The sequence below is a fragment of the Mauremys reevesii genome, linkage group 8 (assembly GCF_016161935.1).
Source record: "Mauremys reevesii isolate NIE-2019 linkage group 8, ASM1616193v1, whole genome shotgun sequence".
Classification (NCBI taxonomy): domain Eukaryota; kingdom Metazoa; phylum Chordata; order Testudines; family Geoemydidae; genus Mauremys; species Mauremys reevesii.
The window spans coordinates 96,966,410-96,993,886 of record NC_052630.1 but is presented as its reverse complement, the minus strand read 5'-3'; the positions used below and the strand labels follow the sequence as shown (position 1 = coordinate 96,993,886).

Here is a 27,477-nt window from a genome sequence, read left to right as displayed (position 1 = left end):
TGACTTCCATTCACCTAGGACTCTGACAGTACAATAAGCTATGGCCACTGCACCATGGGGAGCAGGAATTATCAGTCTTTTGTAACTTAAATCATACATTGCTTATTGAGCAATGGAGACCCTAGGATGCCTGTTTCTAAGTTTAGACGTTTTTGAGTTTTCAAAACAAGAGAGAAAAAGGTCACATGTACAATAATATGGGGAAGAGGAAGGTGAGGAAGTAGTTGGTCCTCATCTACAATAGCTTAAAGCAATTTACTAAAGTTTTCATTTGTGGGTAGAGCCAAAACCCAAATCACTGCACACAAAATTAATGTTTCAGAAAACAGAGCATCTGAATATAAGGAAGAGGAACAGAGATTGTTTTGCTATCTTAAAAACTGGTAAATAAGACCTAGGTCTGCTCCAATAATGGTTACAAAGTACCAAGATGACTGAATTGCAGTCTGTATTTAGCGTAGGAACTGCTGGCATTAGTTTGATTCTGATAACGGACCTGGATAAAACCTGAAATGTATAATACTGTGAAAGTCTGGTTCTTTGGACTATAGTTTTGTTTATAGAAATTAATACCTTGAGACGCTCATTACAGAAACTCAACTTTTGTAGGCGTCACCCATGGCAGAGTGTTACTGCGCCTTGGACTTCAGCATCTATTCATTGTATCGTAACATTTCAGGTAAGTAACTTGAACCTTTATTTATTTGTTTTTTTTCTTCCTTTCATTTCTGGTTTTCAGAAGTTTAAGCAGATATTACAGCTCAAAATAAAAACTAGAAGCTGTTGATTAACCCAAATATAATTAAAAATTTCAACATTTGAAAACATCCACCTTTAGAAATACAAGTTAAGAAAAAACAGTTTTACACTCATGAGTTAAAAATGAAAGTCATTGACATAATGAAAGCTGTACTACACATAGTGAAACAGGCAACTGGACAGTTATACTTTCAGTGAGGCTATATAAACACTATTTCCAGCATTTACACATCACAGAGAAAACAGATTCAATGCTACATATATGCTATATTCAATGCTAGTTATAAGTCAAGATTTGGGATAATTAAAATGTCTTCAGAGACTGCACTGCAGACAAAGTTAGTGCAAAGAATACCAGCCATAGCCACTGGTATAAAGTCTGCATTTGCACCTAAAGATTTTAAACTGTCATTGCACAAGTTACATTTGATACTAGCACATCAGCATTCTGCATTAAACAAGGCTGTGTATTGATGTCTGAAGTACATAACTGCATAGAAATGAGAGTCTTAGGACTGATTACTACTACAAATATAGAAAAAAAGCTATTTTGGGGCATCAGATTATGAACCAGTTTTTAAAGCACTGCACAACCATCACATTTTTAGACCCTTGTATAACTTAGGTATTTAATAAAGACATGTTAAGAACAGCATTTCACTCCAACTTTCATGATTGTAAGTCAGATCCTCTTTCAATGCCACATCAACCAGAAGTTACTATGTAATTGGGCTTAAATTCAATGTTTGTACTAACACACTAGACCCCTTGAACAATTAGATTCTGAACTTTACCTCTTCATGGCAAAAATGTAAGGTGCACATAGTTTTGAAGAGAACACCGATTTGTAGCAGCTCTGTGTATGCTTACCACATATAGCAAGCACCACAGTGTATGTGGTATGCACTCTAAGTATGGACCCATAATACATGATTTATAACCACAACCATATAGTCCTCAAACTTTAGAAACTTACCAAATGCATACCCGTTTCTAAACCTCACTCTCCACCAAACTTAAAGTTATTCTTCTGGTTTTAATTCATGCAATAAGCTATTCTCTGGAACGTCTCAAGTATAATTTTTGCTAGAGTACAAAAGCTTTGCAAAACCAGTAGATTTCTATTGCCTACTTCTAACCTGAATGTAGACAATTGGATAAAGTTAAAGGTATCAGAGATATAATTTTGGCCAGTTTCTAAACATCTGCAAAGAGACTTCGTAAGGAAAACCATCACAGTCCCTTCTTGCTTATAGATGCCTAGCAGGCACCACTAGATCATAACTGCTGTAGTAAAGAACAGAACTGTGTTGGACAAACTAGTTATAACAATATTCTCACATAATACATTAGTAAATACTGTTACTGAATTGTAGCAGAATGTGGTAAGGTTGCATATATTAGGGGGATGCTGTAGATGAGTCTCACGCTGAGTGCATCATGGTTAACTGAGAGCCACAGCAAAAGGCTACAGTCATTCTACTTTTCTAAATTTATTCTCAGTTTTCAGTAATCAATGTGTTTCTGACAATGAAACAACTGGACCCAATTAGTTAATCAGTATAGCAAAGGGAGTGCCTTCAGAAAAAGTATGCTCTAACCTAACAAGCTATTGAAGAGTTTAAGGCTAAAGTTTGTCAAAAGAATAAGCATGTCTCTTTTTTGCATGTAAAAGGATACGTCCATGAGTCATTAAAAACTTGCACTTCTGACAGCTTGAGCTCAACCTGCAGTACCTCATTAACGCTCTGAATATTGATAACTGTAAAAAAATACATTTCTATTTTTGGGAAAAAAGAGTTATTGCAAAGACTAACGGATAATACAAAATTTCTGCAAATAGTTCTACAATTAATGTTCTTAGTTACTCACAACTGAAAATGCCTGACCTAAGCATCATCTGCCCACTTAGAATTTATATCTTACTTTTACAGAGCTAATTCCGATTTTACATCATAGAACAGTTAGAAATGACTGGAAGTGTAGCGAGCATGTTTACAGTTTTTGTTAAGCAAAAAAGACGCATTGCAAACTCCAGTGAAAGCAATTACATATATTTGGGGAAAAAACTGCAAGTTAAACGTGCAATTCTCTTCACTACTAGAGGAAAACAAGGATTCCATGACAGACTGATTTGTTGATTCTGTAATTTTATTTGCATTTAAACACTGACCGCTAAGCCCCGCAGCTGAAGAAACCATAAAAAACCCACCAGGAGTTGATAGAACTGCTAGAATTAGTCTATTAAATTCTTTTAAACTATTTAAATTGCTGAATGAGCCAGATTAACTTTTGTGGGTAGAGGTCCTGATTCTTCATGTTCAGTCTTGCATCGAACAACAACAAGAGCAGAAGCTGGGTATCTGGTCAGTTTTTCATTCATGTACTCCAAGTCTCCATAGATGCTCAGCTTCTGAAATAATTAAAAAGATCATATCATTACAGATTCTGAATGCAAGACTCAAGCCATGCTTAGCCATAAGAACACACAATGGCCATAATGGGTCAGGCCAACAGTCCATCTAGCCCAGTGGCCTGTTTTCCCGACAGTGGCCAATGCCAGGTGCTTCAGAGGGAATGAACAGAGTAGGTCATCACCCAGTGATCCATCCCATCACCCATTCCCAGCTTCTGGCATACAACTATGATCATACATTTCTCGTGAGGTTTTGAAGGTCCTCAAAGTAGCAATGCTTCAACTCTTACTATGACACACTTTGCATTTTCCATGACATCTAAAATTCATGTTCAAAGTTGAGTCTGAGTCCCAGGCTAGGACTGACATGTTCCTGTCAGAATGAGTGTGGTACTTGCCAGTCTTGCATATTTTTAGAGGAAGGAGAGTGCGGGGGAAGTCAGTTCAGCCAGTCCTTTCTCTCCTCCTCCAATCAGATTCCTGCCACTCACCCACATCATGTCCAAAGGTTCCTGCCATTCTCAGCCTTCTCACAATCTTATTAAAACCCCTTTAATGGTTTAGTGAATGCAACCTGTAACCATACATCCCTAGGTCTCACTCTGCTCTGGCAAAAAGATACTAGAAACAAATGTCCAGTTGTCAAACATGGTTACCATGGGCAAGAGGGTTCCCAGCCAATGGGAGTTGCGGAGCCAGTGCTTGGGGTGAGGGCATCGCGCAGAGCCCCCAGGGCTGCCCCTGTGCTTAGGAGGCTGACATGCCAACCGCTTCCTGGAGCCGAGCAGAGCCAGGGCCAGGCAAGGAGCCTGCCTTAGCCCCGCTGACTGGATTTTTAGTGGCCTGGTCAGCACCAGGGTCCCTTTTCGACTGGATGTTCCAGTCAAAAACCAAACAGCCCACAGGTAGATCTAATTGAGTATCACTGCCCTAAGCACTGGGATATGGGATGGTATTCTAGATCACAACTCTCTCTCTCACTGAAGTTGTTCCACTGCGTGTAAACACTGTAATTAAACAGTTATTGGAATAAGGACACTAACTTGGGTTTCTCACCTCCAAGGTGAGAGCCGTAATCATGACACTGCAGTCATTTCACGATCTTTGTCATTTATACAAAGTGGAACAGCTTCAACAAAATGCTTGAATAGTCGTTGAGAATGTGAGAATGAGAATAGTAATAGTGAGAATGACTATAGCCTCACAGTTATGGGCACTCACCTTGGAGATGGGAGACCTACATTTATGTCCTTGGCCCAATGACTTTAATTTACTTACACACAACTGAACAACTTTGAGAGATTGAGACCTACCCCAAATGCCAATAGGGCATTCTTCTGCCACGTGGGAGAGCAAAGTTCAAATCCCTGCTCCACAGCCGGCAGAGAGGGGAACACAGGTGACCCACATCCCAGCTAAGTGCCCTATCTACTGGGCTAAAGGTTATAAAGGGAGGCACCCCCACCACCTTCTCCATCCATTTTGTGAATCTGGAACTTACAATTCTTGTCTTTATTTTTAAGATGTCCCAACACAAAGTGATTCATTTTGATGCAAATGAAATTTTGTTAAACCCAGATAAAAAATGCACTGACTTGATTTGCCAACATTTTTAGTTCGATTCTAGCAGATTTTAATTTTTAATTTTGCAGAACAGCCAGTGAACCAAAAAACCAGCCCTACACCTAAGACCCTATAGCATTTCAGACACTAAGTAATATGAATAACTTCAAGGTGATGTAAGCTATAGAATAATTAGCTTTACCTCAGATGGAACATACTGCTGTGCAGCTGTAGCAACAGTAGCACAACAAATCCAGAGTAGCACCAGTACGGAGAGAACAAGTGTAGTAGTTAAAATCCAACCAGAATTTCTGAAATGTAATGAGCATCATTAAAGTTGTTTATCCTGTTTTCTTAAACTGTTATTCCTAAAGACACACACTGGGTTTTACCAATCTGCGTTCCCATGTCTAGATCATCCAGTCTCCCACCCCACCTTAGTTACCTGTCCTTCAGGTACAGGGTAGGGAAGCGCAACAAATCAAGTCTGGCAGTTTCTTTACTAGATCCCAAGCGGACTCCTACTTTAAGCTATTTTGCCAACAAATCTCTCCATTAATTGCATTTTGAATGTATGACAGCAAAATCTCTAATCTCTTTCTGCCTTAAGAACCTCATTATGCCACGGAAATAGCAGCCAAATGTTTGGCGCAATTCTAAAGAACATAATGACCATACTTGTCAGACCAATGGTCCACCTAGCCAGTATCCTGTCTTCTGACACAGGCCAGTGCCAGATGCTTCAGAGGAAATGAACAGAACAGGACAACTGAGTGATTCATCCACTATCACCCAGTCCCAGCTTCTGGCAGTTGGAGGTTTAGGGATACCCAACTATTCATATAAAATGACGGGGTCTAAATTATTATTAACCACTCAAGAAAGATCTTGGAGTCATTGTGGATAGTTCTCTGCAAACATCTTCTCAATGTGCAGCAGCAGTCAAAAAAGCAAACAGAATGTTGAGAATCATTAAGGGATAGATAAGACGACAGAAAATATATTGCCTCTATATAAATCCACAGCATGCCCACATCTTGAATACTGCGTGCAGATGTGGTCGCCCCATCTCAAAAAAGATATAATGGACTTGGAAAAGGTTCAGAAAAGGGCAACAAAAATGATTAGAGTTATGGAACAGCTGCCTTATGAGGAGAGATTAATAAGACTGGGACTTTTCAGCTTGGAAAAGAGAAGACTAAGGTGGGATATGATAGAGGTCTATAAAATCATGACTGGTGTGGAGAAAGTAAGTGAGGAAGTGTTATTTACTCCTTCTCATAACACAAGAACTATGGGCCACCAAATGAAATTAATAGGCAGCAGGTCTAAAACAAACAAAAGGAAGTATTTTTTACAACGCACAGTCAACCTGTGGAACTCCTTGCCTGAGGATGTTGTGAAGGCCAAGACTAACAGGATTCAAAAAAGAACTAGATAAATTCATGGAGGATAGGTCCATCAATGTCTATTTAGTCAGGATGGGCAGGAATGGTGTCCCTAGCCTCTGTTTGCCAGAAGTTGGGAATGGGTGACAGCGGATGGATCACTTGATTACCTGTTCTGTTCATTCCCTCTAAGGCACCTGGCACTGGCCACTGTCGAAGACAGGATACTGGGCTAGATGGACTTTTGGTCTGACCCACTATGGCCGTTCTTATGTACCTTTTCTGATTCTAAAATATTTTTTGATATGAGGTGACTAGAACTGCATGCAGTATTCAATATGTAAGTGTACCATGGATTTTCTGTTTTTGTATCTATTCCTCTCTAGTTATTAACATTGTTAGCTTCTTTGACTGCTCTTGCACATTGAGAAGATGTTTTCAGTGTACTTCACAATAATGTCAAGATCTTTCTTTCAACTAAATTTAGACCCCATTGTTTTGTATGTCTAGAAGTGTGTGAATGCATCCTGCTGCTCAGTAGCAAAGATTAATGAAAGAAAAAGAGCAAAGTTATATTGTATCCTATCAATCTAGAAATAAAGCAAAACTGCTTATTTATACAGCACCTTTCACACTAGACAATCCCAAAGTACCACACAAATCAATCACTTCACACTGATATGCAGCCATATCTAGGAGACCAGTGAAATGTAGCAGCTGTTTAACAGTTTGCAGCAAAATATCAGTAGTGTGGGACAGGAAATGACAAATATCATGGTTAGGTTAAACTGCATGGAGAGATTAGGTTGGCCAAATAGACAAGTATATTGTGGCCAATATCTATTTTCTTGATAACACAAGTGCTCAAAACCTCCCCTTTAACAGCTCCTCCAAAACATCATTTTTCTTTAATACAGTTCTGTCAGCTTGAGATTCTCTGATGGAGTATATGACATGTAAAATATATGGGGAAGGAAAGTCATCCTACCATTTAAGCTTTTACAAGACAGTAGAAGATACATACATAGACAGACATTTGAAAAAGCTATTGCTTTCCTCCTCTTCAAAAAATCCTCTGTGTGTCTGTGAACCTCTTGGCTGTAGGTCTGCTGAAATATCACAATGACAGCTCCATTACAAGGTTACAATTTAAAAAAAGACTTGTGTTTATAAACTCTAGTCTCATATAGTCCCTGTCTATACCAAGACACTGATAGTAGAAAGCTTCTTTAAAATGGTTCTAATTCCAGTGTGGCAAGGGCATAAATACCACACTATATTTAAAATACATTTTAAAAGGAGTTTATTTATTACTGTGGCCTTTGTTGCAATGTATACAGAGTGAAGGTGACAGTCTGCCCATAATGACTTTTTCCTTTGTGGAAGATTTGACTTACTCTTGCAAGTTATGAATATTTTCATTTGCACTCTAGAGAACCCAAACCAACTTACAGGAGGTTTTGCTCAACGATGATTCTTTCAGATCTGTGGTGTCCTGTGGAATATATTGAACTTCTGGCTTTGACTAAAACAATAATGAAAATTGTAAGGTCTTATTTGTATTTCATAAAGCTTCAATTAACCTTAAACTTATAGTCATCCCATAAGCATCATTCACATTTGCAAAAGAAATGGGAAAATTTTTTGACACACTATCCATTTAAGTTAATCTTTCTACCTTGCAAATCCAGTGACCACTACAAAGAGAGACTGACTGCTGTCAAACATTAAGCATGCAGTTACTTGCCGAGACGGCTCTGCTATCTGTTGTGTGATTGGAAGACTAAGGAGATCAACAGTTAACACCCAGGATACCCAAAGCCTTGTAAAAGTAAAAAAGCAAGCAAGCACCTGGAATATAACTATTTTGCCATCATCTGCTTGAAGGTAGAAGGTCCATGAGGAAGTTATGAAGCTCTGTGCTGAGTCCATCATGTCACTCCAGAATGATCTCACCAGTGTCAGAGGGAAAAGGAGATGAATCCTTGGCATCAGGGACATTAACTGTAAACACATCACTAACTGGTTTTCAATTTGTTCTATACATATTCAAGCAATTTAACACTGTCCCCAGTAAGGTTTTAGTCTTTAAATAGACAATTTCTCTCCATCTCTCTACACACACACACACTTATTAAATCTGAAAAAAGAGTGAGACAATCTGAGCTGCAGAAAAAAAAGTAGGTGGCATTTGACAAACATGCTACATGCTTACTTGCTCTTGTCTCAGTTCAGCAAATGGCTGCTGATTCTGGCACCCAAGATGGCAAGCATATTGTTCATCAGACTGGGAATACGCTTCAGTACACGCTGCAAAGAAGAAATGTTGTGTAAATTGAAAAATAATTTCACATCTTAAGTCAGCAACTGAAAGCACGAGTGTAAGGTGTAGGTACAGTCGGATAAGGACTCAAGTGACAATTTTAAAGACTCCCAATCCCACCTAAGGAATAATATGACAGCAATGTACCAATACTGGTACCGGGTTCTTTGGGCTGATGTAATCTAGATGATCTATCTAGAATAGGCATAAAACTGGGTTATATCTAAAAAATGAATGCAACAACAGCATTTGATCACAAAAATGAGGAAAAGCAATAAACAATCAAAATAAAGTAAGAGCAATTACTGGTATAGAAAATTCCAACATAGTGACGTAAATTAACACAGCCTCAACCCAGTAGAATAGGCAAGGATTTTGTACCAGAGATGGCATGGATCACCAACCAGAGTTCTGAAAGACCCTCCCACAGTACTATGGCCTTCCCTCCCACATACCATGAAAGAGTTCAAGTTTTGCTCCAGAGGATGAAGTAAACTAACAGAAGAATCCATCAAACCTCAGAGAGCCATGGCATAACAGGGAACAAAGGAGGGTTTGCCCATCAGTGTTGCATGAGTATAGTTAAGACTTTTCTATACCAATTTCAAGCTCTATCAAAAAGATAAAAAGTCAGCTCTGCTCTTATTTCCAAATATCCGTATCCAATACTTAAATGAAAGGACAGACTAGCAATTACAGGAGAGAAGCCAGAAGATTTGTATTCTATTTGTGGCTTAGCCACCCACCTGCAGTATGACCTTGGGGAAAGTCCCTACACCTGGGGATAATCCTCTCTCACTAGGGTACTGGGAAGCTTAGGCCAGAAGGCACAAAAAGAACAGGCGTGACAAGTAAAAGTGCATACTGAACATAAGTACTATCCATTTTCTCACGGGAGAGGAAAATGAACATGCATACAACCAGATATGGGCAGCCTATGGAAACAAGGCAGACAAAATCCTGGCAGGGAATGCACAGTAATCAGCCAAATAACTGAGAGTGCAGTTCTCAGGAGCCTGAGCAGCAGTCCTATGGTAAAACAGTTACAAAGCCACAGAATCGGCAGTCACAGAAGCACCTAGAGACAACTGAACATAATGGCCAGGGAGTGCATCACAAAGCACAGGACAGCCACCAAGCAATGAACAAAATCAGTGTTATAAGACCACTGCAAATGAACAGACAGAAGGCAACAGCCCAGGGTGGCACTGTCGTACAGGAAAGGAGGCAACAATTCAGACTCAACTCTGCATTTGGACTTTTGCTGCACCACCCCTTTTTATGATATCCCTTGATGTGTGGTTTGGCAATTGAAAAGAAATGCCTGGATCACAACTGTGCACAGGATACTGCTTCTCTGCAGCTCTAGCCTATTTCCAGCCCATATAACACAGCTCTGTATTGCATTAACGTGCCTTTCCCCAACTCTCTCTGCTATTGGAGCTGGCCACTGCCCCTTTGGCCTTCAGCACAAGATTGAGCCTCTTTTTAGTGCTGAGTTGGCACTTACCCACTTTTAGACTACACAGGGAGAGCTGCTCCCTCTCCTGCCTTGCTTGGTTCACACCACACTTTTGATTTCAGTACAAGAACCTTCATGTTTATCAATTGCTTTAAGATCCTTGGCTGGAAGTACTACAGAACTATAAAGAAATATTAGCTTGGTATATAGTTTGTAACAAGTACAGTCTTTTCACAGTTTTAATTATCGACATTCCTTGTCTGATCTTCAGATAATTATTTTTTAAACAATTAGTTATTCATGAATGTTTGATATTTAATGGCTTAATTCAACAAGACAAACCCAGCTCCCAAGTTGTTTAACTACATGCAAGGCAGAGAATGTAGTTAAGATTTGTTTCTCTTTCCACAGCAAAGAGATTGTAAAATTTAGTTGAATGAGGCCATACCAGTGATGTAGTACAGTATACAGTTCACCAAGATTTGTGTTTTGTAAAGCAAACATTTCAGCTGAAGTAAATACAAAGCCATGCTGTCCCAACAAATAGACAGGGCTAGGAAAATCATTGCAACTGATGTAATTTATTAGGTTGTCACTGCACAATGTTGCATGGAGTAAAAGGGACACTATCAGCTTGAAAATTACATTGTCAGCTAACCATTTTACACCTAATATGGTTACATTGGGTAAGTTTTAACCTTGGCCAAAAGGACCCTTATTTTAAAGGCTCAAAGCAGAAACCCCTTTTAAAAATTTGATAACTTTTAAGGAGTGCTCTATCAAACTTTTTTTTTTTTTTTTTTTTTAACAGAGTAAGATCAATTTAAAAAAAGTCAAATTGACAATATCCCTTTATATGTTTCCGCTCTTCCCTTTATTTGTCTCTTCACATTACATCTTGTAGAAAGAGCACAGAATTATCTTACCAGAGTCGCATTCCAGTTTGGTCCGATTCAAGTCAATTCCATCATCCACAAACTGACAAATAGAAAACAGTCTGCAGCCTCGCTGACATGCATACAGTTCCTCTTCCTGGGAAGTTACAAGAAAAGCAGGGTTGCTAAAGAAATTACTAATACTCCATTCAAGAACCTAGGGTAGCAACATACTACTTTTCTGAGTACTATAAGAGCTACCGGGGAAAAAAACTCAAACAAAAAGAAAACCTTAGAAGCCAGCCAAACACTAAGGTCTGTACAGTCTGGAACAAAAGCAAATTACAGTTATTTAAAATTATTGGGCAATTTTGATATGGACTTCCTTAGTCCAAGCAGAACACAGTTCTTTATTCAGCAAGGAGCCAGCCTTGAATAGACAGATCATTAAAGTCAGCAAGTTCAAAAATGCATTTCTGAAAAATTATAGCTTAAAAAAAATCAAGGTGCTAGCTGCTAAAGAATCAAAGTAGAACCCATTAACCTTCACTTCACTAATTCACACAGAAAGTTGGCAGTCCTTACCTCTCAAAGATTTAATGGCAAATGCTACCAGTGAGGAGTCATAATGACAATATACTATTCATCTTCAAAACAACAATTATTTATTATAGAATATAATTAGAAGTAAAAAGTTGTCAAAATAAGTAACTAGAGTATATTTTGTGGTGCCCTATTCCTGGGTCGAGGCTACTTACTTGCCAAAACAGCTAGTCAACATCCTATTTACTGGTTATGCTGACAGAAAGTAAGGGAGAAGAATATTCCTTTATGTAATTACAAAACTAAGATACAGCAAGTGTATTAAAAAAAGGTATATCAATGTTCCTATTTGATGGTCACCCTCTTTCACACCCTTCATATGTTCCAGTCTTAGACTGTAAGCTCTGCAGGGCAGGGACTATATCAACCTCTGTGTATAATGCCCCAATCAAGATTATAGTATGGTAGCATTCAGAATGAAAAGTAAAAAGCAACGTAATGCTTCTCCCAATAATTAATGAAGTGCTATAGTACTTTGTTTCACAAGAAAATACTCCCTTAGCTGTGAGAAACATACTGTTTTAATTACTAGAAGTACCATGTGGCAGATAAATGGTGTCTGTAAGGTAGACTTCATCTGAGGGCTTGTCTACTCACAAAAGTTGTATAGCTAGAGCAGTACTGGTATACCTAAGGCAGTACAACCCTCCTAGTGTGGCCACAGTCACACAAGCATAGCTTATTTCCTTATGGAAAGGGGAATAAGCTACACTGGTATACGGCACCTTTATATTAGTATAACTACGGCCACACTAAGTTGCACAAGTATAACTAGGAGTTGTGTTTTTATCTAAATAGTTATACTGTTACATGCCCCCAAACTTTAGTATACTCTACTGGTAGAAAAACTGTGTTTAAATGAGGCCTTGGTAAGTACCTATTTCCCTGGTATCTTAGAAGTTTTGCTTGTTTTTTAAAGCAAAGTAATAAAAATAGAGAGTTATCTAGTTCCACAATGTGGAATATTTTCTCTGTCAGAGACAAGATAGATAAGGTAATATCTTTCACTGGACAAGTTTCTGTTGGTGGAAAGCACAAGCTTTCAAAAAGTGTCCGACTTCTTTCCACAGACCTGAAGAACTCTGTGTAGTTTGAAAGTCTGTATCTTCCTCCAACAGAAGCTGGTCCAGTAAAATATATTAGCCCACTTACCTTATCTTTCTCATATGTTAGGACCAACAAAACTGGTTGTTTGTAGTGTTGCTGTAAACACTTAACATTGTTCTGCATTTGACACCATGTGAATCTGTTAACAGGAAAACTCAAGACAGGTCTTTTGGCTCTGTCCTCATGCTTATGGTTGTCATGATCTGTTTTTCAGGTGGAGCGAACTTTGTATCCATTATTAAAGAATCAAGGCAAACACACCACACCTTACCACATAACCAACCCATTGTAAATAAATGGATGTGTTTTTCTTTCAGACACAGATGTTCTGATGTTCTAGGTTTTTGCAGTATAAAATAACTGCCAAGCTAGGTCAAGATATTTTTTTTGTTAAATAAAGCCTAACAACCTTGACTGTCTCTCTAATAGAAATATCCTTCTGCAGAAAATATGCCTCAGATGTTGATATTCATATTGAATTGGCTTTGGCAGATATGATGCACACACAGATTCTTTTGACAAGTCTTAATGAAGTTTCTCTTTAATGAGTTAAACCAAACAATGAATGTTTCCAAAATAAAGTTGCCTGCCACCTCTATTTCTATTTGGCAGCTTAGTGGTAGGTAGTGCTTAAAATCAACACAGGATAGATTGTTTAAGTCAAAAAGGACTCAGTAGGAAGAAAATTGTGTGTGTCATTTTATTGGCCTCTTTATGATGTATACTATAATGATGACCTCAGTGTTTAGATTTTTAAAAACTCTAAAAGCTACTAGAAACACCAGAGTTTCAATTTCCTTCAAAAACTTGCCAAAGTCCTCCAAAAAAGGGAACGATGCTTCACCATAGGAGTCTGAAATTTCATCTGCAGTAGGAAAAATATTTGGGTTGGGATTAAGGAAGAAAGATGTTTAATCTTACAATGATTCAGTTCCCAAACTTTGGCCTTTTTTGCAATTGGTATCATGCTTAGACATCTCAACATGCAGCATAAAGTCCCATATTCTAGATATACATTTCATTCCATCTACACAAGTCTTTGTTGCTTCCACTCATTGTTGAGGTATATACACATCACAGTTACTGTCTCAAAACCATGGTTATGTAGTTTTATTCTAAAAATATTAATTCCACACTTCAAACTTTCTGCTCTATTACTCATCTCCCTCATTTGTTTGTGCACCCCACATTTTGAACTCAACCTGTTACACCGCTGCAGATAGAGAATAAAGTATATTACCAGTCAAAAATTCATACATGACTGAAAAGAATAATGAGTTTTCCAAATTCCAACAGTAATGCAGAATTCTATAGAAACCTGAACTGATGCTGAAGCTCAGCATGAAACAGAGCTGGGGGAAACAGTTTTCCAACACCTTCCTTTTATAAAGATAGATACCATGAAAGACTTCTGCCTAAGTTAACTAGAACCCAGGGGTGGAAGTTTTTTGGGGTGCTCATTTTTTAAATCACTCTTCAGACTTCATCCTCTATCATTCAAATGTTTTATGAGTGTCATGATTCAGGACTTTTTACTTGTCAACACACAAAGATATTTTGTATGGTTTTAAAGCCGGAGCAGCCCACATCAAGTTGGCACTGTTTCTTTGAGAGAAGGATGGAGAAGAAAACAGGACACATGGCAACCCCACAACAACAAAATCTGGATGTGCTGTGCTTGAATAGCTTTTGAACATATAGATCCTAAGAAGAAACGGTATTGCCTTACCTGGTAAACAAACAACCTGCTCCCCAAAAAGGTTATATTTTACAGAGCGATTACTGACTGCTACACAGAGCTCTTCTTCAGGTCTACTTCCTTACCCAGACCTGAAGAAGAGATCTGTCTGTGTAGCTCAAAAGCTTTTACCATCCACAAACAAAAGTTGATCCAATAAGAGATATTACCTCACGTAATCTATTTATATCCCATAGGAAAGGGGAGGTGAGAAAGGAACAGGACATATCTTGGGGTTGGTGTGTAGGGGGAAACTTCCTAGCCAAGGGCCCCATACCTAGAGGCACCTACAACCAGATAAGAAATAACCAGCAACTAGTGGACCAGGGTGAACAAACCTCAGAAGCTATCGGGCGGGGGAAGCGAGTCATCCTCACCCCCACAAATACCTGAGGAGTCTCATGTTCTGGCAACACTCGCCCAGCCTGTCATGCCAAGAGAGTCTGACTGACTTGCAGATCAGGGGTGGCCCCAGCTGGGGAGAAGCAGGGGGACCCCGGCGGAAGGCCCTGGGCCGGAGCGCAGGGGGCGGTGTCTGGCTACGTGCGCGGGGGACGGGGAGGCCCGTACCTCGAGGCAGGAGTAGGGGGAGCCCCCTAGCGCAGGGGCGGGGGGAGCTGTACCCTGAGAGGCTCGTGCGGGGAGGGGGCGGGGGCCCCGTACCTTGGGGTAGGTGTGCAGGGGGTACGTCAGCTGACAGGCCCGGTGGCACGAGGCCGTGCTCCCCAGCGCCGAGTCAAAGGCCTCGGAGGAGCCCGCGGCAGCCCAGCCCCTCCCGCACATCAGGAGCAGCAGAACGAGCCCCAGCCCCGACAGACTCCCCCGCGGCGCCGCCATCTTGCCCCTCCTCTCTCCCCGGGGGAGTTGTTTATAGCGTCGGGCCCCCACTTCCGGCCCTCAGGGGCAGGACGGGGCTTGAGGGATATCGCGAGAATTCCCTCGCCGCGGGGCCTGACGGGAGAAGCAGTTTCCCTGTCGGAGCTGAGCTGGGGCGGAGACGGGGAACTGCCTTCGCCGGGAACTACGAGGCGAGTCACTTCCGGGGACCGAGTAACTGGCCTCCTGCAGCCCCAGGGGGTCGCTGCTGCCCGGCCCGTGCGCCCCGAGCCCCGCCGGGCAACCACCAAGTCCCCGGCTCCGGGCAGCAGAACCCCGGGCCCAGCGCCCCCCTCCAGGCACCCCGCGCTATCCCTCCCCGCGACTCCATCCCTCCTTCCCCCCCGCGGGCCGGGTCCCCCCCGACTCCATCCCTCCTCCCCCCCGCGGGCCGGGCCCCCGACTCCATCCCTCCTCCCCTGCGGGCTGGGCCCCCGACTCCATCCCTCCCCTCCCCCGACTCCGTCCCTCCTCCCCCTGCGGGCCCCCTGACTCCATCCCTCCTCCCCCCTGCGGGCTGGGCCCCCCGACTCCGTCCCTCCGCCTCCCTGCGGGCCGGGCCCCCCCCGACTCCATCCCTCCTTCCTCCCCCCTGCGGGCCGGGTCCCCTGCCTCCATCCCTCTCTCTGGGGCATGAGCTGGGCACCCCACGCCAGTCCCCACGGGGCATGTTGTAGCACGGTGCTGCACCCCCTTTGCGTACCCTGTAGTGTCATCCCAAATCTCCAGCCACAAATCCCCGCTCCTAGCCAGCCCCAGAGATAAACGGTAGCAGCCCAAGCCCCCCACTGCCCCCAATCCTCATTTGTGCCCTGCAGCTTCATTGTATTTGGGGCTCAGTGTAACATTGCCATCAAAAGCCCCCTTTCCCCACCTTTTCCCCTACTTACCTGCAGCTCAGGCTTCTAGGTTATTTTTTCTGGTATTTCTGTCAACAATCTGCCTTTAAGTTAAAGCAGTATTACCAATACAGTTTCATAAAAGAAAATAGACAATTGTTTTCTCACTGAAACAGCTGCTGCACGTAACCAATAACTTGGAGACCTTTAAGTGTCCATCATGGATAGATTTGTGATACGAAAACCCAAAGCTCAAGAGAGCCCTAGGAAAAGAGATCCAGGAGAAAAGGTTTACAAGCAAGCCACTATAGAATCTCTGAAGGTAAGAGCGGGGAGGGCAAAGGGAATGGATGGATAAGAGATCAGGCCTATACTGAAAATACTATATTGATGTAGTTTATATAGCAACTTCTGTCCCAAAGGATCACAGAGCACTTGAGAGAGTACATACAGCACCACTGAAATGCTGCTGCATTCGAGATGGACAGCAGCCAAGAAGACAACAAACACTCAGCACAACAGCAAGGAGAAAGAAAATGTACTCCAAAGACACTGGAGAAAACGCCTATTACAAAAACTGCTATGGAACATCTAATGTGTATCTAAAGCAGATAGGACGTTGGTTGTTAAGCTCATCTAATGCATGTACCCCATAAACTGAGGCAATATCAGATTTGGAGCTTGAAAGGATAATGTGTTAGATTCACCCTGCTGAGATATGAACTTACAGTTCTAGTGAGTCCAAGTCATTCATATCTGATGCTTAGATGTGGGGCCCCCAAGAAATAGGCCCCTGAATTTCCTTTCGGGCCATTAACACTGAAATGGGATCACTTCCCACCCCTTTCTCTAGGGTGAAGATTTCAGCCTAATCGGTATTTCAGAACCCAGTGTTCAACAGTCCCATTCAGTATCCTGTAAAATTGGGCACAATTTAGTTTAGCCCTTTCACTTGAGCATTAGGAATTCTGTAATTAGAAAAGTGTGTGTGTGAAGAAATATGGCCCACAATTAACTTCAGTTGGATGTGAACGCTGCACAGAAGCCAGTTTGCTGGATCTGTGCTCTAGGACCCTAAAAGGGCTGATGCTCAGTAGCAGTTGTTCTGTAGATGTCTGCTGGCATACAACTTCAAGCTTTATTTTATCCAATCTCCTAGGCTAAGGCATGGTCAATAGTTCAATGAGAATCCTCCAAAGGAAGCCCAGGTTGCTGCGAAAAGTGGTATTGATCATTTAGGTGACACTCCTCTCCCTACTGAGCCTGTGCTCCACCACACCACAAGGGGGCACTGGATTGCTGGAAATACTATTTATCAAATAAATATGTGGTCATTGAAGATTTTATGGCAAATGTTAGCAAGGTGTGGTGTTACTCATGTTGTTCTGGCCAAAATTCTATCTGGCGTATTTACAGTCAGCCCATGTCCAGGTTTACCTGTGGCCTCAATTTTAGAAGTATTTCCTCACCTGAAAACAGTCATGTAAAGTTGACACAGAATAGCTGCTGCATTCCTCCCCACATATGGCTGCCGTTCAGTAGTGTGTGCTCTGTCAGTAAACAGTACAATGGATAAGCTCGCTCCATCAGACTGAAAGGCATTCTATAAACAATGGTCAGATATTTGGTGACATGAGTACAAGATTCTGCACGATATAAGCTTTCTAAAGAAAGTTCAATAGATTTAGAATTTGTTTAGAATATTTTATGATGAATCACAAAAACAAAACAAAAAACCACAAACATAGGGTCAAACTTTCAGCCAGTCTCAGGTGTCCTGTAAATCTGTACATATAGATTTTGCAGCTCATACAGAGTAACTGTGTATCTATCCATGTGCATATGCATTTCTATGCTCATAATTTTGCAGATGCTAAGAAAGTATAGCTGAAACTTGGACTCATAATTAGTTGTAGAATACATAGGTACTGAGTACAGTTACTATTTGAGGTCATTCTAAACCTATGGGAAGTCATAATGCTCTACATAGCAACACTAATGCTGGAATCATCATCCAAGAGTGCCATTAATCAGGTGCATGATTGTATTTATAAATGTTGTATTTAACGAACATAAAATGTGCATAAACTATTCAAATAGGCAGCAAGAATGCATTGCAAGACACATTTAGCATGTATAGGTGGATCCAACACCACCTTCCCTGCATGAGATTAAAGCATTTGACAAAGATTCTCTGAGACATGTATTTTTCCTGAATCTCCACACTGAGCTGGCTTTAAGATTTGCAGAACTCCATGCTTGAGGAGGAGAGGGAAAGGACACAGGCCAATTGGCCATTAATAATAATTTATTATTTATATTACCATAGCACTTTTCCTTCCCTTTTTGATCTTGCTGGAAGTGGGAATTGGGTGGTGAGTGTTCTCCTATTCGGATCCTAATTGCAGAAGTTTAAAAAAAAAAAATTAGGCATAACTTGCATTTCAACAGTGAGTGAAGTGATTCCTGCATATCCATTAGTCAGTCTGTATCTGAGCATTTCTAACGTGCCCATCACTGTAGCATCTGGGCATGATATAGATACACCTCTACCCCGATATAACGCTGTCCTCGGGAGCCAAAAAATCGTGCCGCGTTATAGGTGAAACCGCGTTATCGAACTTGCTTTGATCCACCAGAGTGTGCAGCCCTACCCCACCCCCCTGGAGCACTGCTTTACCACGTTATATTCGAATTTGTGTTATATCGGGATAGAGGTGTAATTGAAAAGGACAATCTGTGGGAAGAGGTGCATGCTTTTCATCCCTTCTTACACTGCTTTCTTGAGTGGCAGTTTTTTCATTGTTTTCCCCCTGCAGGTTATTTTGCAGCCAAGAGATTATTATTATTAATTATGATAGCACTTGTGTCCCCAGTCCTGGATCAAGGCCTTATTGTGCTAGGTGCTTACAAACAGAACAGAAAATGTTGCCAAAGAGCTACAATCTAAATATAAGACAGAGGAGGATACAAACAGCATATCAGCTACATAACCGTTGCTGACTAATTGTAAAAGGGCTTGCACTACATCTTACGTGTAACAAGACTCAGGCTTCTTGTAATCCGTTGTTTGGGAGTGTCACAGCAAGATGCTTGGGGTGAAAGGCACTATGGAAATGCCAAATACATTAATGACTGGCTTCTTTCAGTTCCTCTGTGGTGCTCCCTAGCTCCTCTCTCTCTGCTGACACTAACTGCTTTAAGATTTGCAAAGTCGAAAGCAGAAGGGCAGATTCAGGCGCTGCCTGGTACTAAGTTGCTACTAACAATATTATAATTAGCTGCTTCCCCCAGCCACTCCCTCTCATCCGCTCTTTATTAAGCCATTTATACAGTGGGCTTTCCAAAGTCTGAGCACTTGCATAATTGTCTTTTTCTAGGAGATATTTGCAGCTAAGTGCCCTGTGTTTGGCAGAATAAGATTAAGAATCTCACTTTGCCTTCTGGATATTTCTGTCCTGATTTACAACAGGGAGCTGCTCTCAAGCAGTTACCTATCATTTTGGACCATCACATATTCTGTGCTCTGGTTCATGTCATGATCAATAATTCATGTGTTGATAACAGCCCCATTAGCTGAGATGAAGGCCAACATCTTTATTCGCAATAAGAATATTCCACTGTCCTAAAGACTTTTCTCTTTCCCAGAGAGTGGTGGTTGTAGAAGACATAAAAAGATGGAAATCTGTCCTGGAGCTTCCTGGCCAGTCTAAAGAGAATTTGATCGAAGCTTTGGAGGAATTAAAGAAGAAAATACCTTCTAAGGATGTGTTACTTTCAACAAAAATAGGTGCACTTTGTATCTAATTTAGAGTGTGAAAATGAGGTCAATTTGTGTCCTTCGCTTGTTGGATTTTTCCATACACAAGGGAATTGTTGACAGTATTTTTCAGTAATGGTCCTAAGCACTTTACCTTATTATTGAATAAAATCCTGGTGGTAGGTAGCTACATAGTCTGCAAAATTCTTAGTACTGCGAAGAAAGAGTTTTCCTTGAATTATTCACAATTATTTGGATGTTGCCTGCTTATAATCAAGGGCTGGGTCACTCCCTTCCATGGTAAAATATGTGGGAGAAGGACCGATGGGGAGGAAATCTCCACAAAGTTCCTCCTTGATTGGTCATGGGTGGTTACTCTCTTGTGGAATGAGATGCGGGACCCATTTTGCAAACCCAGAGAAGTCCTCAGGATCTGCTGGAGGCCTGAGCCATCAGCATAGAGGCCCTGCTCCTTAGTTACAGCTACCTCGGTGCTCCTTTCTTCCCCAAGGAATCCCCAATGTGGAGGGGGCTATATGCTTATAACACTGCCACAACTTGATTAATTTTCACAGGACTGGGGGACAGGGTATGATGTGAGACCACCAGTTCCCGGCTCTCTTTTTGTGCAGATTCTGATCTTGCAGAGATCACCCCAAGTTGTACTGGAGGGGGAGAGTAGCAGTGCCAGGGCTGATCCTGCCCCCACCTCCCTTCTGTGCAAAAGCAGCAGGATCCTCATGCAGAGGGCCCTCTCTGTGTACGGAACAGGAGGAATGATCTGCCCCTTCTGGTCTGAGTTTTGTAATTTAATTTGCCATTTTTAGCACATTCAGCCTTCCTGTATCACAGGGGTTCTCAAACTGGGGGTTGGGACCCCTCATGGGGTCGTGAGGTTATTACATGGGGGGTCACGAGCTGTCAGCCTCCACCCCAAACCCCGCTTTTCCGCCAGGATTTATAATGGTGTTAAATATATAAAAATGTGTTTTTAATTTATAAGCACTCAGATGTATGCTATGTGAAAGGGGTCACCAATACAAAAGTTTGAGAACCACTGCAGCTCTGCACCAGTGACAGATGAAGCAGTTGTGCTGTAAGGAGTAATAGTGACACCTTTTGGCCAGTAGTGTTATCACTTAGAAATTAATACCAAGCAGAAGAGGAACTGTGCCTTCTGCTTTGTTACATCAGTGGTTTTCAACCTGTGAAATTTTTTATTGGAATTGAATTTTTTTAGGGATCCACAAATGAAAAAAGGTTGAAAACCACTGTGTTAGGTAGTATATCCCCTTTCAAAGGGCACATTTCCTTGATGGTGCAGTAGCTCTCTGTGCATTTTCCGTGGGCGTGAGAAACGTCACTGATGGTGACTGGAAAACAGTAGGAAATCATTACTTCCTCACTCGTATGTAAAAACATTGCAAATATCATCTAACATCCGCTTCCCCAAATAATTTTTTAGCAAACATTTTTATTCTGTGTGAGCCAATCCTGAAGACTTTACACTAGATTTCCCATCTGTCTAAGTACTCGTGTAGCCCTGTATTGTCTGAGCACCTCACTACACACTTCTGTGATCTAGGGAAATGCTACTCCCATTTTACAGCTGGATAACCGAGCACCTAGGAAGTTACTCAGGCAAAACCACCATTAAATCAGTGAATAAGGACTCTGCAAGCTTTGGCCCCAGTGTTTTCATATTAGCATTTGTGTCAAGTGCTTAGTTTTCTTCTGAAGCTGTCTGAGCCCTGGTCTACACTGGCGGCGGGGAGGGGGGAGATCAATCTAAGTTACGCAACTTCAGCTATATGAATAACGTAGCTGAAGTCGACGTACTTGGATCGACTTAGTGTGGTGTCTTCACCGCAGCGAGTCGACTGCTGCCTCTCGCGGCGCTGGAGTACAGGAGTCGACGGGAGAACGCTCGGCGGTCGATTTATCACACCTAGACTAGACACAATAAATCGATCCCCGCTGGATCGCGGGTAGTAAAGACATACCCTGACTTACAATGCTTTGTGGCTGTTTTGTCACTAATGTGTACTGACAGGTCTGGATTACACTTACCTACCCACCAAAGTTGAACGAACTCTGTTGCTGTTTCTATTTGGCAGGTCACACAGTGAATAAGATGCGCAAACATTCAGACCATGATGTGGCCAATCTCGCAAAAGACGTTTACACTGAGTGGCGAACTTTCATCAAAGATTATTCAAACAAACCATCAATAGAAGTCAGGAGCGATCCCAAAACAGAGACTCTCAGGAAGAACGCACGGAAGCTACTTTGCAATGCTCTGGAACTAGAGGTAATATTCTTGATACTTTTATTGTTTTTAGCTTAAAAGGAGAGTATATAGCTAGCTGCTGTATCGAGAGATCTGTTATTGGTTTTTTTCCAAAAGGAGTTAGTTTTCCTTTGCCCACATTACTCTGGCTATTGAAAACAAAGGTGAAAATGACACTGACACTGCTCTCATTTACACAGTCCGCAAACAGGACACCTGTGTGTCTGTTATGCTTAGATCATATAGGGGAAAGAGAAATCTATACATCCTACTATTTATTAGCTATAAAACCCACACAAAGACCTCTTGGTTGTTTTGTGTTTCAGGGAAATTGTAATTCAGTAATTAAGTATTTGTAAATTAAAACTTATTGCAAAAATGTACAGATGGGGTCAATAGTATATAAAGTGGTGGTAAATACTAGATCCCTGTGGTATCTTTAAGTGAATGAACAAGATGTGCTGTAAGGCTTAATGATTAGTTTGCCTGGTGTATTAAACTCCATAATAATTATCCTTTCATTTATTCATTAATTATCTTTTAAATAGAAAGTCAAGTCAATCAGGAGTTACAAAGCCAAGTTAAAGGTAATGTGTTCTTTACTTTTATCTGGCCTTAGGAAAAATGAACACTCTGGCCAGTTAAGAAGTGAATGGTATGTTCTGAAGGGAGTTCTCACCTGTCCCCTTCAAATAGGGGTATGATAGGTTAAAGTGGGGATGCCTCAAGATGACTGGATGATTCAAGGGGCTGATTAAAAAAAAGAAAGGCTCCATAATACATTAGGTGACTTGTTCAAATCCTGCCCTTTGGATCCGTGTCAGTTTCTAGCACAGAGGCCTGGTGGTATGAACAGACGGGGTTTGCAGTGGCACAAGGTGCCTGCAGTCTACCCTCTGCCAAGGCAATTCATGCTGCTTCAAAAATAGGCAGTGCTGGGTAGAGACACCAGTGGGAGGGCAGAGATTAAAACTTCCCTCTCCAAACGTGACACATGAAAGGATATTAAGGAAAACATTGCCTGCTCCCCCATAGGCATGAATCTCCCCGGAATGCTGCTACCATCAAAGAGGTGTAGTTTGCTTCAGTGTGGGCCAGTCGGATGTATAGACAGTCACAGGAAAAGGAGGGAGTCCAAGAATTGGGAGTACAAGGACAATGGAGAGGGGAATCTGCAGGTGGGGGCAGGGTACAAGGACTAAGTGGGTCAGAAGGGGATATGCAACTGGGAGATGGGTAGCAGACGGGGCAAGGACTTGGGGGTTGACTAATACTCTAATAATAACACTAATATTTTGGAGTCTCCCATCTGCGAAAGTGTGGGAGATTCCCCATCACTAAAGGCAAAAGTGAAATTAAAAGTGTGGTGAGCAGTTGAGGTTTCATTTCTTCCTTTATTGTTTATTTCTTACATTTCTAAGCTGTGCCAAATTACAGATCTTGGCACATAGCTTCATAATTAACATTTAGCAAATCCCTTTCTGCATTCTTAATTACACCTCCTTCCACACACAGCCTGCATTTCCCTTTATAGCACCAGGCAAAGCTCCCAAGTATTTGGAGTGTCTTAGAATTGCTTTTAGGATCGAGCTGAAAATAGTATCCAAGGTGCCTTGTATTAGAAAGATCAAATGTGAGATTTATGGAGACAGTGCAGTGTAGTTTGTAATTGCAGTTGAACTTGATACCCAAAGCTGGTTGCAGATTAGTGTCCTGTTGTGAGGGCAAAGCATTGCCTCCCAGCTGGAGATGCGAATGAGTGCCCTGTGACTGACCAAGTTGCCTTGTTCCTTAATTGCTCGGGTGGAATTAAATTGCTCTTCCTGTTTCACATGTGATGGGAAGTAGATTTCCTTGAATTTGAGCTGATTAATGAAGAAACTCTGAAAACCACCGAACTCCAATTTCAATCAGTTGGTCTCCTTATTAAACGTAAGGATCTAATTTTACACTTTGCTGTTTTCAGATTGATCACCCACTGGCTGAAAATATTGAGCGAGAAGCTTTTCATCTCTCTTCCCGTCTCATTAACGCACCATATCGCAGGACAGTGCGAGCCCTAGTCTTCACATTAAAGCACAAACCTGAAACCCGCGCACAAGTCAAAACTGGTGCACTCCCAGTCAGTGCGCTTGTACAAAACCATAAGAAGTGACTCAGAGTGCCTGGTGCTGAACATGGGATTCACGTGTCTATGCCGCATATTGGGATTGAGAAGCCCTTGTGTTTTAAGAGTGCAGGAGCACTGGTCATGTTAATCACTCTGCCATTGTAAGGACAGGATATATCAGGAAGGTATCTGGGGCAAATTCAGTAGAGATGTAAGCGGTGGTGTAAATTAATCTGTGAGTCAGTGGACATTTGAGGGAACAGAATGGGTGGGGTTGTAGCAGGAAAAGCACATAGGCCTCCCCTACTTTGCTTTATGCCTTCTTAATTACTTACTTACTTGATTACTTTTCCTGCTACAAACCCACTCTTGTGGTCCCACAGCATGTAAGTTACATCAGCTGTTCAGCATGTAAGTTGTATCAACTTGCAGTGGCAGAACCACACATCACTTGCACCACCATTTATGTCACATCTGAGAGCAAGTCTACACTACAACGCTACATCAGTGCAGCTGCACCGATGTAGCTTTGCTACTGTAGCACATCTGGGAGAGCCCTCTCCCATCGGCGTAATTACTCCACCTCCGCGAGAGGCAGAAGCTATATTGGCAAGAGAGCGTCTCCGGGTGATGTAGTACCGGTGTGGACAGTGCTTAAGTTGCTGTAACTTGCGTCGCTTGGGCGTGTGTGTCTTTTTCACATCCCTGAGTGACATAAGTTACGTCAACTTAAGCAGTAGTGTAGACCAGCCCTCAGCGTGACTCCGTCTCTGCCAGGAGCATAGTGGAACTATCCGAAAGGAGCAATGATGTTCAGTGCCAGTCAGAAGGGGTGGGAGTTTACAAATCAGAAGTGAAGGTGATGACTGACAGCTCTAGTTAACTCAAGTTCAGTCATGTTCCCTGCAGTAATACCCAGGTACTCCAGAGCTAATGCTTAGCAAAGTGAGGGGGCTTCTCTTCACTGTATTCCAGAGTTGGGAACTCAGACCACAGTCTGTGTTGGCTGGCCAGCTTTATCCCACTGCATCCCAAAACCTCATTTATCCCAGCATTGTGGATGTCTCCCTAGGCCTTCAGGTAAACGAGGCGGCACCTGTATTTGCTACATGACACCTCTTTGCTGTGTATTCTATTGAGCATTTCACCTTAAACATCAACACCTCATTCCTGATTTATTTAAGTGTGGTGCTTGTTTTTTGTGTGTACCAATGTGAGGAAAGCTTATAATGAAATCTCTAAGTATAATTCAATGGGAGCATAAATTGACCTTTCATAAAGGCTCTTACCCCCACGATGGAATAAATATTAATACATTACAGTGATTATGTGAACAACTTTTTAAGCAATAAACAAATTATTTTTAACCAGCACGTGTTTCCCAGTATTAATTAGTGGCAGCTTTGTCTTTTCTCCGATTGCCTTAGTGCCATGAGTCACGTTGTTCTTGATACGCATGCTGTTCCTGAGGCTGTGGCAGACACAGGCTCTCTCTGCTGTGCTGTGTGTTCTGACTGTGTGCAGGCTGGTCACAGAACATAATCAGTGAGATGAAACTATAAGAGTAGAGATGGCCAAGTACTGGGATAAGTGAAACTTGTGTATTGTGGGCCCTGGAAATGTGATGGGGCAAGGAGTCTAACATGTCGTCATAATGTCAAGTTGCTTCAGGAAGTACTTCCCCTAATCACTGCTGGTCAGTACTTGTGTCTGTCTCACAAAGTGCCACTAGGTCAAGATGGTTGGTGCATGTGGAGCAACTGTATGTTAGGTGTTCACAACAGTCCACATTCAGATCTCCTCCAAGATAATGAGAGAGAAATGATTATTCACCCAGTTGTATCTGCCAGCCCCCTTTTTTCTCCACGGATATTGGAAGCTGAAGCAGCACTCCACTCCAAAGTTCGTGGAGTCACTGCCTTTGCCCAGCACTGCATTCTCCAGACACCTTACACTACTCAATTATTTTTATTAATTTCAAAGCAATGACTCCCTAATTTAGAATAGTGTAATACAGACATTCATTTAAAATTAGGGATGGGTGGGCTGGAAACGTGACTGAGTCAGATGTTGGAAGATGGTTGTCTGCAGTGCAATGAGTAACGGTTTGTTCTAGAGCATTAGGGGTGGGCGTATGACTGATCGTTAGGGGAGTAACAGCTGAGTGAAGACCTAACACTTGGTCTGCTTGTTGCTACCCCCAGTGCCTAATCCACTTCTCACAAGTAACTGGACCCAGTTGACACAATAGCATGTCAACAATATGCTGGACTGGCATGAAGGCAATTCAGGATCAACATGCTCTACATTAGTCCTTAGGTTTTATTCCAGAAAGGCCGTGCCCTGGCTTCCAGCTCCATTTTTGACTCAGGTCAATTTTACTCACTCTCTCTGTTCAATGTATGCATGCAACTTGAAATCACAAATGTGAGGAACTTCCAACCATGGAGAGAGCATTTTCCCACACAACTGTGTTGATACTCTACTTGGGCTCCAGGCCTCGGCCCAACCTGGCCAAGTTGTGTTGAACTGTGTGGCGGTTTTGCAAGGTGAGCAAAGATCTAATAGAAAGTGCAGGGAGGCCCCAAACTCTTCTTTGCTGAGGCAGTGAAAGTGAGACTCGAGGCAGCACTGTCTCTGGGGTGCCTACGCTGTGTTTTTTTTCTTGAAAGATTATTTTAGGCAATACAAAGTGCCGTTCTACCCAGAGAACTGCCTGTGTACAACTGGCCCCTTCGCTGCCAGAAGACTTGCACCCTATGTATACTCAGAATCAGCTCCACTTCTGTTTTTACTTAGTTACCCACTTACGGGAAAGTGAGCTGTTTTCTTCTTGAAAACCAGTGGCTCTCAATCTTTCCAGACTACTGTACCCCTTTTAAGAATCTGACTTGTCTTGTGTACCCCCAAGTTTCACCTCATTTAAAAACTTACAAAATCAGACATAGAAATACAAAAGTGTGACAGCACGCTATTACTGAAACATTGCTGACCTTCTCCTTTTTACCATTATAATTATAAAACAATTCGAATATAAATATTGTACTTACAGGTCAGTGTATAGTATACAGAGCAGTATAAACAAATTCTAGTTTGTACTGACTTTGCTAGTGCTTTTTATGTAGCCTGTTGTAAAACTAGGCACTTATCTCAATGAGTTGATATACCCCCCGGGTGGATCTCTAACTTGGCTTATAGCACCTCTCTGCACCGTGGTGATAGGTGGGAGAGGGGAAAATAACCCAGCTTGGCTAGAGTGACTTTCCAGGGCTGCAGTTAGAAAAAACTTATTTTTATCTGTAAATTGAGCACATTGGACAATAGATGTGGCGCCCCATTAATGGCCTTTGATAGCGTCGCTTTTCAGA

At 41.9% G+C, this 27,477-nt stretch overlaps 2 protein-coding genes across 4 annotated transcripts; one reads left to right on the top strand and one right to left on the bottom strand.

Annotated features, from left to right (window-relative positions):
• Nucleotides 1-781: 781 nt before the first annotated feature.
• On the bottom strand, nt 782-15,112 carry TMEM59 (transmembrane protein 59). 2 transcript variants are annotated; one of them, XM_039483662.1, is made up of 8 exons: nt 14,898-15,112; nt 10,838-10,943; nt 8,342-8,436; nt 7,978-8,130; nt 7,579-7,651; nt 7,151-7,232; nt 4,941-5,049; nt 782-3,172 (listed from the first exon to the last, which is right to left on the bottom strand). In XM_039483662.1, the coding sequence occupies exons 1-8, from the start codon at nt 15,069-15,071 to the stop codon at nt 3,023-3,025; spliced, it is 942 nt and encodes a 313-aa protein (XP_039339596.1). In that variant the 5' UTR covers nt 15,072-15,112; the 3' UTR covers nt 782-3,022. The 2 variants fall into 2 exon arrangements, with proteins under 2 accessions (XP_039339596.1, XP_039339594.1); XM_039483660.1 differs by having other exon boundaries at nt 7,151-7,235; nt 14,898-15,107.
• An 18-nt stretch (nt 15,113-15,130) lies between these two features.
• Nucleotides 15,131-25,479, top strand: TCEANC2 (transcription elongation factor A N-terminal and central domain containing 2). Of its 2 annotated transcripts, XM_039483664.1 has the most exons (6): nt 15,132-15,262; nt 16,126-16,271; nt 19,598-19,739; nt 21,827-22,020; nt 22,548-22,586; nt 23,966-25,479. In XM_039483664.1, the coding sequence occupies exons 2-6, from the start codon at nt 16,170-16,172 to the stop codon at nt 24,152-24,154; spliced, it is 666 nt and encodes a 221-aa protein (XP_039339598.1). In that variant the 5' UTR covers nt 15,132-15,262; nt 16,126-16,169; the 3' UTR covers nt 24,155-25,479. The 2 variants fall into 2 exon arrangements, with proteins under 2 accessions (XP_039339599.1, XP_039339598.1); XM_039483665.1 differs by lacking the exon at nt 22,548-22,586 and having other exon boundaries at nt 15,131-15,262.
• The last annotated feature ends 1,998 nt before the right edge of the window (nt 25,480-27,477 follow it).

Coding starts and splice junctions, on each gene's coding strand:
- TCEANC2 (XM_039483664.1), top strand. CDS start 16,170: ATGGATAGATTTGTGATACGAAAACCCAAAGCTCAAGAGAGCCCTAGG. Junction 16,272..19,597: donor CCACTATAGAATCTCTGAAG/GTAAGAGCGGGG, acceptor TCTCTTTCCCAG/AGAGTGGTGGTTGTAGAAGA. Junction 22,021..22,547: donor GCAATGCTCTGGAACTAGAG/GTAATATTCTTG, acceptor TCTTTTAAATAG/AAAGTCAAGTCAATCAGGAG.
- TMEM59 (XM_039483660.1), bottom strand. CDS start 15,071: ATGGCGGCGCCGCGGGGGAGTCTGTCGGGGCTGGGGCTCGTTCTGCTG. Junction 8,437..10,837: donor CAAACTGGAATGCGACTCTG/GTAAGATAATTC, acceptor TCTTCTTTGCAG/CGTGTACTGAAGCGTATTCC. Junction 7,652..7,977: donor GCAAAATAGTTATATTCCAG/GTGCTTGCTTGC, acceptor TTATTGTTTTAG/TCAAAGCCAGAAGTTCAATA.